A 17426-nucleotide genomic window follows, 5' to 3' on the forward strand; every position below is an offset into this window, starting at 1 on the left:
GCAGCAACACAATGCATAAAATCAGGAAGCTACTGCTCAGGAGGTTCAGGCGATGTTTACATCTTTCTCCAGTATGGGGAAATGATTGTTGGTGCCAGACAAGCTGGTCCAAGTATTCCTGTAACTGCTGATCTCCTGGGATTTACACGCACAGCAGTCTCCATAGTTTACTCAGAATGGTACAAAAAACAAAACAAAAAAAAAAATCCAATGAGCCACAGTTCTATGAACTGAAACACTTTGATGATGAGAGAGGTCAGAGGAGAATGGCCAGGCTGGTTTGACCTAACTCAGGCAACCACTCAATGAACCTAGGTACGCAGAAGAGTATCTCATAATGCACAATATGAAGAATCTTGAGGTGGATGGGCTACAACAACAGAACACCACATCAGGTTCCACTCCTGTTAGCCAATAACAGAAAGCTGAAGCCTCAGTGGGCATAGGCTCACCAAAACTGGACAGTGGAAGACTGGGAAAACATATCCTGATCTGATTAATACTGATTTCTGCTGAGGCGCAAAGAAGATAGGGTTAGAATTTGGTGTCAACAGCATGAATCCATGCACCCAACATGGCTTGTGTCACCTGTTTAGGCGGGTTGTAGTTGGTGTAATGGTGTGGGGAATGTTTTCTTGGTACACTTTGGGCAAATTATACCAACTAATCATCACTTGAATGCAACTGCCTACTTGAGTATTGTTGCTGCTCATGTCCATTCCTTCATAGCCTCAATTTACTTATCTTCTAATGGCTGCTTCCAGCATGATAATGCACTATGTCAGAGAGCAAAAGTAATCTCAGACTGGTTTAGTGTTCTTTAGTGGCCTTCCTGTCCACTGTATCTGAATCCAGTAGAACATATTTGGGATGTGGTAGAACAGAAGATTCATAGCATGAATGTGCAGCTGAAGAAATGGTGTGATGCAATCATGTCGAGGTGGACCAGAAAGGAATATTTCCAACATCATGTGAAATTCATGTCACAAACAATTGAGGCTGTTCTGAGAGAAAAAGGAGGTCCTTCCCAGTATTAGTCGAGTACTCCTAATAGTTTGCTCGATGAGTGTATATTTTAACAAGTGAAGAGTCTTTTACGATGAAATGGTGGCCCTTACCACGTAAGGAAAGATACCCACTGATTAATAGGAAGTGACCACCTATCTTTAAACAATGATAAAAACAGAGATGTTAATTATTGGAGGGAATGACGCTGATCACAACAATATTTTGTCATCATTTAACTCAGTTGGAATCACCATTAATTTTACTGAATCAGCCCGCAATCTAGGAGTTATCTTTGACTCTAGAATTTAAATTTAAAGCGCATATTACAAAGTTGTTCAAATAATGTTTCTTCCATCTTAAAAATGTTGGGAAATTAAGGTGCTTTCTAAATAAACAGGATTCTGAGAAATTAATTCATACATTTATTTCTATTAGGATTGACTACTGCAATGCGGTGTTCATTGGATGTTCAAATTGTTTTTTATACAGCCTCCAGTTAATCCGAAATGCTGCTGCAAGAATTATTACAAGAACAAGAAAATACAAACATATAACTCCAGTTCTTAAATCCTTACACTGGCTCCCAGTTAAGTTTAGGGTAGATTTCAAAATCCTCCTTTTAACATATGAAGCCTTAAATGGCCAAGGTCCGGCTTACTTGTCTGAACTTATCATGACTTACAAACCAGAGTGCACATTAAGATCTCAAGATACCGGTCTGCTTATGATTCCAAGGATTAATAAAACAACATTAGGAGGTCATGCTTTTAGTTACAGGGCCCCTAAACTGTGGAATGGTCTTCCTGCTTCCATAAGAGATGCCCCTTCAGTCTTAGCTTTCAAATCCCGAATGAAGACTCACTACTTCAGTTTAGCATATCCTGACTAGAGCTGCTGATTAACTGTACAGACTGCATCTCTGTTGTTAGTCATTAGCACTAAAACATAAGTAACATGATAGTTATAATTGAATACTAACCCTCACTTGCTGCCACTGCCCATCTGCCAAATGGTTTTGCCTGCCTAAGGTAAAGTCATCTCTGATGGAGGATCACAGGAATTGTCAGGAAGAGGTCCTTTCATCGGATTGGCAAGTTTTGGAATGGAATCGGGGGAGGCAGCTTGATGGCTGAGGTCTCCAGGACCCTGAACAAATCCAAATCATATTATGTGATATCATCTACTGTTAAATTATGCTCTGTACTTGTAATATTTATACTGTAGGGCGGAGTTTGCATGTTCTCTCTGTGTCTGCGTGAGTTTCCTCCGGGTACTCTGGTTTCCTCCCACAGTCCAAAGGCATGCAGGTTAGGTGCATTGGCGTTTCTAAATTGTCCCTAGTGTGTGCTTGGTGTGTGTGTGTGTGTGTGTGTGTTGCTTGGGGTTTGTTTCCTACATTGTGCCCTGTGTTAGCTGGGATTGGCTCCAGCAGACCCCCATGACCCTGTGGTTAGGATATAAATGGCTGGATGATGGATGGATGGATGTTATACTGTATTGAGGATTACTTGTGTTTTGTTCTGTGTATTGTATTGTATTGACCCCCTTTTCTTTGACACCCACTGCACGCCCAACCTACCTGGTAAGGGGTCTCTCTTTGAACTGCCTTTCCCAAGGATTCTTCCATTTTCTCCCTACTAGGGTTTTTTTGGGAGTTTTTCCTGGTCTTCTTAGAGAGTCAAAACTGGGGGTGCTGTCAAGAGGCAGGGCCAGTTAAAGTCCATTGCAGCACTTCTTGTGTGATTTTGGGCAATACAAAAATAAATTGTATTTATTGTATTATATTGTACTTTGTCATTGCTGTGCAAATGTTCTTATATTGGCAAGTAAGTTCTGTTCTTGCTGTTTTCGCAACAATTTCCAGTTGAGAAATTAAATTTAATGTATTGAACATATGGAATATCAACAACAACAACAACAACATTTATTTATATAGCACATTTTCATACAAACAGTAGCTCAAAGTGCGTTAAATATTAAAGAATAGAAAAATGAAAGACACAATTATAAAACAAAATAAATCAACATTAACATCGAATAAGAGTAAGGTTCAATGGCCAGGGGGGACAGAAAAAACAAAAAAAACTCCAGACGGCTGGAGAAAAAAATTGCTCCAGGAGTATGCAAGTAATGATTCATTTTTATTTTGCTATTGATTTATTATTTCTGCTGTTATTACAGTAATGACATTTCATTGCTTATTTTTAATGGGCACTGCTCTTTTGCGTTTTTGTTTGTATAGCTCTTTAGCTTTTATGAGCATTACCATTTTGTGTGTCTGATGGTATATGATTTGATAGGCACGTGATGTATGTGGCCGTAGGCATCAAAGTGTCCAGATATTGCTGCAAAATAAATTAATGACTTTATGAGAAAACATGTTTATTGAGCACACTTTTAGTTAGAATGTTTGATCACCGTTCTGTCTTTGTTAATAACACTGAATTTAGTGTCCTTCCCTTGAAAGTGATGAATGCTCCCCAGACCTTCAGTGTTCAGAGATGATTATGTTTGACTTCCCTTCTGTGATATCCTTAAAAAATCTCTGCCAGATACTTTAAAAACTACTATGTCTGGAAATTTTCAAATGCTGCTGTTGATCATAAAAGAATAATACTTTGCAGAAACTCTATAATTCTCTTAAAAGTTCAATCATTCTTGGCAAAGAAAGTGTTTGAATGATAGCAACTGCAACTAGGAAATAGTTAAACTGAAAAGGAGATTGTTGGATGGATGGTGTGAAAAGAATAGTCCTGACACACAAAAAAGGTTTGGGGCAGCCACCTTTATACTTAATCCTGGCTGCAAAAAGGCAAATATTTTGCACAATTGTGTACAGATTTGAGTCCAAAACAGAACTGAATACATATGGAGGTTGTCCGGCTTTTAAAGCAGGTCAGTGAAAGTGACATCAACATTTTTTAACCGGAAGTGACGTCTTCAGGGCAAAAACTGGCATCATTGGGATAGAATTGGAAGTGATGTTGGTGGAATCAGGGAGAATTTCCCATGTCTGGTCTGCAGAGATAAAAGAGAAAGGTTTACTGCCCTCCACCACCCTCTAGCCTGGCGTAGAATTACCTTCTTTTGGTCCTTCTAACTGCCTCCCATGCACACGTGTGTGACAATGGATGGATGGATGGATGGATGGACAGGTGGTCCCAATTGCTGGGGATACCACTGTTTGACGGTAAGCTGTGGATCATGCCCTGGCCACCATGTTAATATTTATTAATTTATTTATTAAAAAAATAATATCAACCAATGTTAGACATTTCCAGACAACATTTATTAAGTATATAAATTAATTTTTACAATTTAACAAGATGTATCAAACTATACTACACAATAGTAGTCGTTATCTTTAAGAAACATCTAATAACATGAAAATTGAAAGATCAATGAGCTGAAATTGAGCCTGCATTGTCACACAAATGAAACCAAGGAAAATAAGACATTGTACCTACAAGTTTGTGTATGCACCATGCAAATGTAATACAGTCTGAATGAACATAAGTCACCATAATTTGAGTTAGAAGTAGATAATAAAGAAGAATAAGATAACTGAAATATTAAAATTGTCAATTTTCTACCTCTGATAGAGACCCGTAGAGAGCTAGATCCCTAGTAAAGGATCAAAAATCAAAAACATCATATTTTTAATTGTTGATACTAAAATAGTCTAAAATAATACATCAATTTTAACCTTGTCAGAGTGGTTCTTAAAGAGCTAGAAAGAAATTAAAGAATTAAATATCAAAAATATAATCATATTCATGATTAATAACCTTGAAATACCATAAAATGATAGTCTACATGGCAATATTACCAATATCTATTTTTTAAAGTTTTAAATGAGGTAACTTTGATAATTTATTTTTGTCGTTAGTGGGTGAACCTCTTTGGTCGGTTGATGTGGCATTCGCAACTTCAAGTCTTTCTGATCATTTGTGCTGAAGACATCTATTGATTTACTCTCCATCATAAGGATGTTATTTCCTGCGCAAAATATGGTTAAAAATGTCCTAAAATTAGGGATTTTTCCCTTGAGTCAGGAGGAGCCAGACAAAAAGAAACTGGAGCGACTTACAAGCATTTCATAAGAACACAGTAACAGATTTGGAAGGGAGTGTTATGCTGCACTTAAGTTTTAAATGAGCCTGTTGTCGTCAGAATTAGTTTGAGCAACAAAACAACTTTCACAGTACGATGTCTGTTTCATCTTAAAAAAGGGAGAAAAACATGAAATATACGTATGCTTGCCTGCAGAAGATCTCCACAGCAGAGCGGACAGTATTTCCTCCATTTTCTGACAGAGGGGATAACAGAATGTCCATGGACTTTCACACAGTTCAGACTTGTTTTCTTCATATCCTCTTCTCGATGACATTTTGAGCATATTAGTAGGCTACGCATTTTGAAGGGTCAAAAATTCTAAGTTTTGACTGCGGTAATCCAGCGATTGAAAAGATCTGAGATAAACTGAAAACAAGTTTGTTTTTTTCTGACTAACACGGAAGCATGCTTTAGAGCCTGACATTCACACTTTACTGTTGCCACAAAGCACACTGGTCCATCATTGTTTTTAATTCAGTTTTAATTTGGCAAATAGATCTAATACTGCCTCCTCATGCATTTCTTTTTCCAATCTCTGATTACCACTCAACGTTTTATCTGTAAAGCTACAAGGAGGAACAGCTTACGAAATAAGAGATGAAGAGACAGTATTATAAAAACCATAAAACCGGTGGAATTGAGACGTGTCAGACAACTAATCTTTGCCATGATATACTGTACAGTAGTGTGACTATGGCTACAACGCAACCTCCCACCACCAGATGGCGCGCACCGTGTTTAATATTAGAGGCTGTCAACGTCGCGCGTGCGCGTTACTGTGACAAAAATAATGAGGAAATAAACGAGACAGTCGAGCTGTTATGACGCTGAGACGGTGGCCTCATGCATTGGAACGTACGGTTTTGTGCAGAGGTTTATTCTTTTTAAATTAGGCAGCGGAATATTAGGTACTGTTTTATCTGTAAACAAAGGATTTGGAGGAAAAGGGTGACCAGTGTGACAAAACCACAGAATCGTCACGTTTTAAGGATCTTGCATTTCTTTTCTTCTGCATTGTCGATTTTTTAAATATTGCTGGATAAAAGAAACAACTGATCTGCACCTTCAAAATGGTAAGTTGTATTTAGATATATTTCTTCTGTCGTTTATCACCGAGTTCATTTAAATGAATTACACTCAACCGATGTAATTTTACTGTATGTTGTATGCACCGATTGCGTAAAAATCAAAAGCTTCATCCACAGAGTGCTAGTTGCTGATGTCTTCTCCTCCACTGGCACTTCACCTGGCGTTGCTTGTCCCTTACACACGAGTTTCAGACTCCGCCACTGCCAAGCTCTGCTCGTAAATGTACCATGGATTCAGTGTTCGGTCGCATCGATCTACTCACTGCTGTCCAAACTCGACCCTTCCTTGAAATCCGTTCATGTTCCAAAGATGCATCATCCTTGAACACGGCTTACACTGAAGATGTTTGTGTATGCAGAGGTAGGGCACCCTAAACACAGATGCGGTCTATCACAGGAACAACATCTGCTCGAATAGTTCACGGTTATACTCAGCTGAGCCATTTTAGTGCAACACCAGTCCGACTCGTCATTTATAGGTGCCGCAAGTAGAAGCTAAAAGAAGTTTAAAAGAACTTTAATATACTGTATATATTTTATAAGTTTAATGTGTTCTCAAACACCGTGGAAAAACTTTATAAACTAAATGCAAATAGTTGTTTGGAATTGGATTCTCAGAGAGTGGTGTATCATGACAAGATTCATAATTTCATTTTGTTTTTCCAGGACAGCGAAATGTCAGATCTCGACCAAGCAACAGGGCCTGAGAGCAGCATGGAGGGTGAGAACGGCGAGAATGCACCTGTTTACTGTATTTGTCGTAAGCCTGACATCAACTGCTTTATGATGTAAGTGGTTCATTTCCATAATACAGACTGTTTCGTGTCTCTGGCTAGCATTGATTTTAAACTTATTTTGGTACATACTTTTTTCATAATAGAGTTGCTTTTCAGGTTATGTGTGTGACATTCGGTGCTGTATTGACTGTTAAATATGTCTCAAATTCATTTTTTCTTTTATTATATAATATTGGTGGTGTAAGGGATAATTGCTAGAAATACCTTTCATCAATATATATAACCTCAATATGTAAACCTACAGTAAAGGGACCTAAATCTTTGTAATAATGCATTTTATTCAGTTTACAGTTGATTAACAATGGAGATAAGATGAAGACTTTTACTGTACTTGTCTTTCATAAACACAGCAAACCTTCTCTAGTAACATTGTCCTCACTTTGACTTTAAAGCTTACACATTTCTCTTTTCCTTTTTATTATTCTCTTTTTTCTCATGTTTTTATGTACGGAGTTGTCTGCATCTTGAGAAATATTTGCAAGTACTATAATATTGTAAATACCTGGGTATGGCATGGGAAAGTGTTCAGTAGAAGTGCAGAATGAATTTCAGTGATTGAATGTGTGCTGTAACTTGAATGTATTTAGGCAAAATCTGATGTGGGAACTATGGCTTGCTTAAATTGGATTGTTTGGTTGTTTCCAAAATGCTGTGCTGTACTTTGTCATAGTGGGCATTTTCAAGTTGCCATCTTGTATTATATCACTTTTAGGAAAAACTTGTTCCTATTTTTATTTGGATGGAATTAGCAGTCATCAATGAAATGGTCTGCCTTCTATATAATGAGTGAAATCTCTCGTTTTGTGTTCAAATCTCATTAAAATGAAGGAGCTAGTCAGCAACTGACTCTCTAATCTTTTAAACTCCACATGACAAGGAAGGAGTTTTTAAAGACTGCAATGGCAGATTTTGGATTCTTTGTGCACAGAGGCTGATGTAGTCAAAGGAAGAGCAGAGAAGTGCGTACATAGTGAAGCTGTGTGAATCTTGCACAAAAAGAACAGGCTAAATCTCTGGTGATTGGTCAGTGACTAACTAAATAATTGATCAACATAATTTAGTGATGTATTATCATTGGTAATCATACCACATTGTAAGTTTGGTTTGCTGTCGTATGTCGCCTATTGCAACTATCAATATCCTTTGATCTGTGCCCAAATTCACCATTTATTTTGAACCAGTGGTGAGTTATTAAATGGTAAAAAATAGTTTATAAAACATATTCTTTTTAAGTGTACTTTTGTTTTGTCTAAAGCACAGCCTATTAGTTTGCAAAGGCCAAAGCCACCAAGACTGTAAATTATATACATAATGTTTAATGATAATGTGACAAACCTTCAAGTGCCCTATTTGTTTATTTTGACAGAACCCAGATGTAGAAATGCTAGCATCTGTGGGAATGAGTATATGGGTGGGAGAACTAAGATTAGGTGCATGCTTTTGGTATATCTGAAAAAAGTAATACTAACAATATCCCCCAGTTGTTTTGTAATAGCATGCCTTTGTCACTTTTGACACACTTCAGTCTGGCTTTTAGATAGATAGATACTTTTTTTAATCCCAGGGGGAAATTCACATAATCCAGCAGCAGTATACTGATACAAACAAACAATATTAAATTAAATAGTAATAAAAATGAAAAAAATTAAAATAAAATTAATGTTAACATTTACTCCCCCGTGTGGAACTGAAGAGTCGCATAGTGTGGGGGAGGAACGATCTCCTAAATCTGTCAGTGGAGCAGGACAGTGACAAAAGTCTGTCACTGAAGCTACTCCTCTGCCTGGAGATGACACTGTTAAGTGGATGCAGTGGATTATTCATGATTGACGGAAGTTTGATAAGTGCCCGTCGCTCTGCCACAGATGTTAAACTGTCCAACTTTAATCCTACAATAGAGCCTGCCTTCTTAACAAGTTTGTCCAGGCATGAGGCGTCTTTCATCTTTATGCTGCCACCCCAGCACACCACCGCGTAGAAGAGGGCACTCGCCACAACCGTCTGGTAGAACATCTGCAGCATTTTACTGCAGATGTTGAAGGATGCCAACCTTCTCAGAAAGTATAGTCTGCTCTGACCTTTCTTACATAGAGCATCAGTATTGGCAGTCCAGTCCCATTTGTCATCCAGCTGCACTCCCAGATATTTAAAGGTCTGCACCCTCTGCACACAGTCACCTCTGATGATCACAGGGTCCATGAGGGGCCTGGGCCTCCTAAAATCCACCACCAGCTCCTTGGTCTTGCTGGTGTTAAGGTGTAAGTGGTTTGAGTCGCACCATTTAACAAAGTCTTTGATTAACTTTCTGTAATCCTCCTCCAGCCCACTCCTGATGCAGCCCACAATAGCAGTGTCATCAGCGAACTTTTGCACGTGGCAGGACTCCGAGTTTTTTATTCTCCTCTGATAGATCCCTCTTTCATTAAGAAGGTTACAGATGGTGTTAGTTGGCACTGTTGTACCTTGTGTCTAAAGAAGGACAGCGTGGATCTGTTTGGCAGCTGATCAAGATTTTTTCTCCACCATTTGTGCAGCCTTTGATGCGATCTTTCATTAGTTTTTCACTTCTGTCCATGTCCTTAGAGGTTGGCTACAGTACCATTGACCTTCAGCTTCTTAATGATGTTGTGTAAAGTGGACACCGGAATTTAAAGGTCTCTGGAAATGGATTAGTGGCTGTGCCATTGTTTATGCTTTTCATCAGTTTTGTTTTTCACCTCTTCAGACAGTTATTTCTTTTTCTGTCTTTTCTCCATGTTGAATATGGTACACTCAGGCACAAAAAACACAAAGTCAGATCGCTTTTTGTCTGTTTAAACTGGTTGAGTATGTGACTTTTAAATTTTCAGCTCACAGGTGATTTGGAATGCCAGTTACAGAAGGATTACCTGCATGATTTCCAATTATTTCTTACAGCTTCTCAAAAATGCCAGTACTTTTCTTAGTAATGTACTCTTTTTTTTTTTTTTAGGTTCTGGGTAAAATAAGATTAGATTTTGCTCTTTTCTCCAGGTTTTTTGTTTTCTTCCAGTGCAGATAATAAATGAAATACATATGCTAACACCAGTCAGTTTTTTAATGTCATACATTTTGTGTACAAATTGATGGAGAAAAACTAGCATGTGGCCAGTATTTTTGGCCACAACTGTACTTGTCAACTGGTAACTTAAAGTCAAGAACTTAAATCTGTTGCTTACACAAGTTATTCAGACCATTGCTTCCTAATTTTTCACCTGTTCATTAAATAAATCATTGTTGCATTTTCTGGATGTTTCGGAATTATTTGTCATGCTCTGAATATGAAGATAAAGTATGGAAGTGAAGAAGAAATAGCATTTTAATGAAGCATGTGTAGACTAGGGAAATTGTGTGTTTGGTTGAAGCTGTCAGAACCTATAAAGTTTGGGACTTAAGAATAGAGTAAAAGTGCATTAGTCAGCTTGGTTAAGACTTCTACATGACATTCTCCTTGCTAAAATTTGATTACTTGGTCATTTTCAAAATGGAAAGAAATCATTACTGACAAAAATTTGTTTTGCCTTTATTGTGCCTAAATAACATACCCAAAAATAACTGTGTATTACTTTGCTTATGTAATAAAGGAGCTGCAGATGGCTGAAGAGTAGCAATTGCAGCATGGTAAATTTTTAGAAGAAAATATTTATTTAGTTGGTGCTTTATGGATTTTTCTCATTTTATGATGCACAACCCTGGAATCAATTTTCTGTTATGTCCAATCTGTCAGTTATCAGTGTACTAAGCTTAGATGTCGTATCCCATAGCATTTCAAAGTTTTACTGTTTGGCACAACGTCCTTGTTTGGAAACATAGACCCTTTATGTAAACATGTAGTCTCTTACACCAAAACAATCCCACAAATTTGCAGAAGCACTTATTTATTTATATATTCATTCATTCTTAGAATTATGTACTCAACCACATCTTTCCATGCCAGTCCTTGGAAACAATTTCTGTTTACCACTAGATACAGAGAGACCTTACACTTTGTACACTCAATTAGGCTTTTTGTACTGCAATTCACGTCTTCTCCTACCTTCTGTTACTGTTGCCCCACAGAAGTTGAGAGCATTGTTATTTATTTGTCTTGTTATTGCTTTTTGTTTTTCTTGCATTTCAAGTCTGGAATAAACCAAGTACATGCTGTACATATTGAGCAATTTCTCAGCATTCTTGAACCTTTCTGGGGTTAGAAAAGGTGCATCATGAATAATCCTGGTGTTTATTATATTATAATACTTGCAAAATACCTGCGCTTCGCAGCAGCGAAGTACTGCCTTCAAATTTTTATTAAGAAGAAAATTAAACCTTTTTAAACTGAGGGAAAATATACCAATAATTATTTGTTAAGGATCTCTTTGTATACCACATTGTGAGTTCGGCCCTCCGGTTGTAATATGACCAAGCTGTGCGCTGAGCTTACTCTTGAGCATGCAACGTACAGTTGGCCATGTGAACAGTAATCTTGTTTCAAATCTCACAGCTTGGATTGCTGCTGTCATGATCGGTTTGAGTTTCACGGTTTGTTTCAATTACGACAGTATTTGTAGGACTTGTGTTGAAGAGACATTCGGCATCTGTCAAGCGTTGTAAGTATACAAACGGTTTCATCGATAACTTCACATCCAGCTTTTGAGAGTTTAAACATTCATAAACATCAAAGTGTCCACTACTGAAATCGTCACCTGTAATTCTAAGATGTTTAAGAGATATTGGCGGTTCTCCAAAGGTGTAAAATATTTAGCCATTTCGGTACACTTGAAAATGACAACGAACAATTCAGCGACAGCACAAAGAATGGAAAAGGTAGGTGCCATATCCAGGCATGGAAACCACTTGATAAGTGACAGTTCTTTGATCGATGTTGATCACCTCGATAGACATGTTAATGGGGGTACGGTTGGAATGATAAAGAAAATGTGTACCTGAACAATGTAAAGTAAGTCTAAAATACCTAAACAATAACTATAATCGTAATAAATGAACAAAAAAAAAAGCGGAGAAGCCGTGGATTAAATAAAAAGGCTGTAGTTATCAGCAGGGAGACGTGAATCCTGTGGCGAAGCAAGGAAGGGAATGTAGAGACTGGAGCGACGGACAGCTTTATATAGGCAGGCAGCCAACATCGTGGGAGGCGTTGGGATGGGGGACCCAACGCCGCCTCACACGGTGACCAAGCTGCAGGCTATGAACGTATATATGTACGTAAATAGGATTCAGTTAGCGTTGGGAACCCGCGTACCAAATTTCTTGAAGATGGGCCCATAAGTAACAAAGACCGTTGAAAAGTTCAATATCGCGGCTGACAGTGGCATCATACCACCGAAATAAGTACATACATCGGTTTTGGTTAGCGCAGGGAAGCCACCTACCAAATTTCGTGAAGATGGGGTCAGCCTTCTACCTACACAGGATGTTGGAGAATTAGTGATGTTGGAAAGTTCAATATGGCAGCCGACAGTGGCGTCATACCATCGAAATAAGTACGTACATCGGTTTTGGTTAGCGCAGGGAAGCCGCCTATCAAATTTCGTGAAGATGGGGCCATGAATAAGAAAGTTCAACATGGCGGACGTTGTTGACCGTTACGCGTAGAATTTCAAAATGAAACCTGCTTAATTTTTGTAAGTAAGCTGTAAGGAATGAGCCTGCCAAATTTCAGCCTTCTACCTACACGGGAATTTGGAGAATTAGTGACATTGGAAAGTTCAATATGGCGGCCAACAGTGGTGTCATACCACCGAAATAAGTACGTACATCGGTTTTGGTTAGCGCAGGGAAGCCACCTACCAAATTTCGTGAAGATGGGGCCATAAATAAGAAAGTTCAACATGGCGGACATTGCCGACCGTTATGACCGTTACGTGTAGAATTTCGAAATGAAACCTGCTTAACTTTTGTAAGTAAGCTGTAAGGAATAAACTTGCCAAATTTCAGCCTTCTACCTACACGGGAAGTTGGAGAATTAGTGATGAGTGAGTGAGTGAGTCAGTGAGGGCTTTGCCTTATATTAGTATAGATTTATTAGGTGACAAGTTGCTGTTAAACATGTATTAAGGCTCGCCCATCTTCAAGGTGATCTGCTTTCTACTATAATAATAATATAAATATTTGCACTGGATGTTGATTAACGCATAAAAGTAAATTTTACTGTACTCTATACGTGTGGTGTGACAGGAAGAGCCCTATAAAACTGTAATATAAAGTTACTAAACTGCAAAACCATCCATATCTTTAGTTTTCTTATTTAACATCATTCATTGCTTGGACATTGGCTGCCCTTTTATTGTGTTTGATTGACTTACTGAACCAGTAACAATGGGTCCTGATTGGATCTACCAAGGACTTATGGTGTATTTATTTTTAAGAAAAATGTGAGCATTAAAACTCTTCATCAACAGAGACCTCTCCACTGTACCAATACCTCATTCTCTTACTGGATACAAACATGGCTTGGACAAACATATGATTAGACCAGAGAACTAAGTATTGTGAATTTCATTGCTTTTTCTCTTCACCATACTGGAGGACTGAGAGGCATGTAAGATCCACTACTGCATAATCCCCCCTTGCTGTAATTTATCCCAGTCTTTAGTGGGTATCAGTGAAATGTCTCAAGCATGCATTCTCACATCTGCGGCTCTTGAAAACTACTATAACAGAAGCTTGCGGCTCCCAGTAGTGTTGAATATATTGTAACTGTTTCAATAATATGGTAAATTTGTACTTTACTGGTTCCCGTACAGTTCAACTTAAAAACAAACCTCTGGATGCAGGGGTTCATTTCTGAAACAAGTTTGCAATTCACCATACTTGTCAAAGATTCGGTCCACTAAATTAAGTGCTTAAGTAATATCTATGATGTACGCTGATAGTTTTCACCATTCCATCATTAGTATGGTGGTGACTAATGATTTTGCCAAAATGCAGTTTGAACTTTATCATGCTGTATCTTACCTTTAGTTTCTCAATCAGATTTTTGTAAAATTCCCTACTTTCAAATAAAGACATTTTTGTTTGCTTTTGTTTTTACCTCAATCTTGTGGTAATGTCATTCAATAAACGGTACAAGGCCATGTTCTTAGTATTTTGTGTCGCAAAATTCAGTACTAATTTTGGCTTATGTCTTCTCAGTACAGTGGCAATACTACTACCACAGTAGACATGTAATTTCAAATAGCTTTAAGATTTTTGTACTTGGAGTGAGCTGGTTATGACAAAGTTACATCTATTCATTAATTCAACACCCTGGACCTGCAAAATACTCTAATAGAGTAGAAAATGTTAATTGATCATGATAAAATCGATGAGCATTATCCGTTTTTATCGGCCAACCACAAATAAGTAAGTAGGTTTGTAATTAGCCTTGGCACACAAAATAGAAGCTGCCCAGCTGGATTTAATGTACAGTACAGTGAAGGCTGGATGCATTGTCTAATAACTAAATAAGCCATTTGAATTTGAAACAATAAGTCTGAGAAAAATGTGTTCAATTTTGTTTGGAAAAATGTAAAATACTTTTCTTGTGGCACATTGTAAGAGACAGCGCTGTCACTACTGTGTATTTACAGATATGCAATGTGCATAGTAATATTTGATTGATAATTGATAAAGCAATTTTAAAAGCAATAAACAAAACACCTATTTTGGTAAAAACAGTTTTTCAATTAAACTTTCTCTTCATGTTTAGATTTAAATTGGAGACGCATTTATTTTTTTCTGGATTTTTAATTGCCATTTCAAGTTTTGGCTGTAAAAAGCCCTCTGCTAATGTGCATAATGAACAGTGATATATTAGATGATTGTTGATTATTCAGTGCCAAACCTTTAACTTGCTTTGCAAATCATAATTGATCATTTGAAGGAAATTCAGGCTGGCAGGGTACTCCGGGTTACCAAGTACAGTGTTCAGTCTTTCCTATGCAGTCTTGACATAAACAGAGCATAATATACAATACAAATGAACATTTAGTGTAATATAATCTGCAGACAACATTCTCCTATTTGACAGAGTTGATTTTATCTCTGAGTTGATAAGTACCAGCTTATTATACAACATGTTCTCTTCGGGTTTGGTTCAGTGATGCTGGGAAAGCCTTTGAATCAATGCAACCTTTAAATGAAGATGAACGTGAGTAAGATGATGAATGATAAGGAAATGGTCTAAAAACAATTTAAAAACCGCTCTTATTTGCTTTTTCCACATATTTTCTCAAAGTCTTAATTGCATAGTCAGACAATACAATATTTGAACTGAAAATTATTAAGAATGCAAAGCAAACCCTAACCCTAATAAATTAATGTTAGAGACATCAACTGAATTTTAAAGAGTGTGTGTGATAGTGTAAAGTCAGTGTTTGCTGAGAATTGTTTGTTAAATGTTCAGAATATTAAAAACTAGTGAAGAGTGAAAGTGATTATTTGTATTTTTTTGTTGCTTAGAGTGCTTTGTGATGTTAAAATACTCAAACACTATTTCAGTGGTGGTTTCAACAAATGTTTGTACCGTACACTATGTTTTTGATTGGTTAAAAATTCAAGGTATTATATACTTACATATTAAAAGTAATACATAAACATGGTTAATCCAGTTGAATGTCTTGGTGTGACATGGCGCTAGCCCACTGCAGATTCTTCCCTCATGTACACTCACATAGTACATATGCTGAAACCTTTACCTGTTTCTGATTCAGATCTTTGGTTGATTGCACTTAATTATTTGTACAATTGGCTTGCATAACACTAAATACAGGTGACATGCATTTTACAAATTTTACAGTGTAAACAAGGGCAAAGACAGATTTTACTATTTTTGTTTCTGATAGCTAGATAGATACTTTATTAATCCCAACTAAATGTGTCATTCTCAAAATCTTCAATTATACTTACACCTATGCCTGAGCAAATCAAAGATAATGTGCAGTAAGGATAAATGTTAGTTTTGAGATGCACACTGTATTGAATCCTGACACAATGCTAATAAGCAATTGGGCTGCACACTTCAGTGGTACACAGAGGATGCAATCATGGTAAAAAGACTGACATGTTTAATCCTATTCTGCAAGTACACAGAAGTTGATTTGGGGACGTGTTTGCAAATCCAAATAGGTAGTAACTTGCAACTAAACCTGGGTCTCTGAGGCTGTGATGTAGCATCAAGAATGGCTTTTCTACCATCCAACCATTGTTTTACTATGATGATGATGATGATAATATGTCAGATAAAAGCCTCCTCTAAACATTGTACAACTTAAAAACCTTGGAATACCCACAATGTAAAATATTTGAAATCTGACAGAACAGTGCAAAATTAAGTGAAAGCTCATAACAGAAGTGTTCTCCTTGTGCTCATGTGAATTTAATCTTGGAAGTTTGATATTTCTTGCACAGTTCAGAGACATGCAGTTAGGTAGATTGCCATCATTAAATGACCCAGTGTGTGTGCTCAACGATAGACTTTCATTCTTATTCAAGGTTAGTTCATGTTTTTAGTGAGTCTTGCTTTTTGTTACAACAGAGTTTTAGGAAACCAAATTTGCTAAATTAATTTGGGAAATTAATAGATTTAAGATTGACTGAACTCACCAATATTCCAGTAAGTCACCAGTGTCAAATATGTTTGACTATAGTGGAGAATGTGTTGGGGCTGGGTGACAAACCTGTCTGTGGAGGAGCAGACTTAAGAGAACATAAAATGGATCCATCAAGGTATTTTAGTTATTTCTGGGAACATACATCATTTTCACCTTTTTGTCTGCTGGGGATGGTAAAGGAGGAAAGTTTAATCCAACTAAAGAAACATTAAATACATCGAGAGCAGGTGCAAGCAGCATGTTTTGCCCAGCGATTGCTGCATTCAGTACCTGTACTATAAGTCCATTGTGGAAACAAATGCTTGCAAAAGGAGAAAATGTAAAGCCATTATAAAGGTACTTATAGCTCTAATTACATTATGCAGCATGTTTTGAATTATTTTTCATTTGTATTTTTTTAACATTTTAATATATATTTATGGCTTGTGTTTGTACCAAATTAAAACACAAACTCAAAAATGCTGTAACTTTGTTTTACATAGCTGCTTTCACAACAGCCATCATCACATTAAATAAAAAGGTGTGTTTTTAATAGCTTTAATGGAATTATAAATGTATGCAGCTTGAATTATGACTAGTTAAAATGTAATTACAGTTGTTTCTAATTAGAATGAGTAGCCAAAATGCAGTGGGATGCAAAAGTTTGGGCAACCTTGTTAATATTCATTATTTTCCTGTATAAATCGTTGGTTGTTACGATAAAAAATGTCAGTTAAATATATCATATAGGAGACACACACAGTGATATTTGAGAAGTGAAATGAAGTTTATTGGATTTACAGAAAGTGTGCAATAATTGTTCAAAC

General features: G+C 37.1%; 1 protein-coding gene across 2 annotated transcripts in view; it reads left to right on the forward strand.

Annotated features, from left to right (window-relative positions):
• The first annotated feature begins 5913 nt into the window (after positions 1 to 5913).
• The window catches only part of cxxc1a (CXXC finger protein 1a), a 72430-nt gene continuing 60917 nt past the window's right edge, over positions 5914 to 17426 (forward strand). For both annotated transcript variants that reach the window (XR_005636154.1, XM_039774289.1), the window contains exons 1-2: positions 5914 to 6197; positions 6879 to 7000. Coding sequence is in view for 1 of the 2 variants with exons in the window: in XM_039774289.1 (XP_039630223.1) it covers positions 6195 to 6197; positions 6879 to 7000 (125 nt within the window). In the remaining variant the exon portion in view is untranslated. The remainder of the gene's footprint in view (positions 6198 to 6878; positions 7001 to 17426) is intronic.

Source organism: Polypterus senegalus, chromosome 13 (genome assembly GCF_016835505.1).
Source record: "Polypterus senegalus isolate Bchr_013 chromosome 13, ASM1683550v1, whole genome shotgun sequence".
NCBI classification, from domain to species: domain Eukaryota; kingdom Metazoa; phylum Chordata; class Cladistia; order Polypteriformes; family Polypteridae; genus Polypterus; species Polypterus senegalus.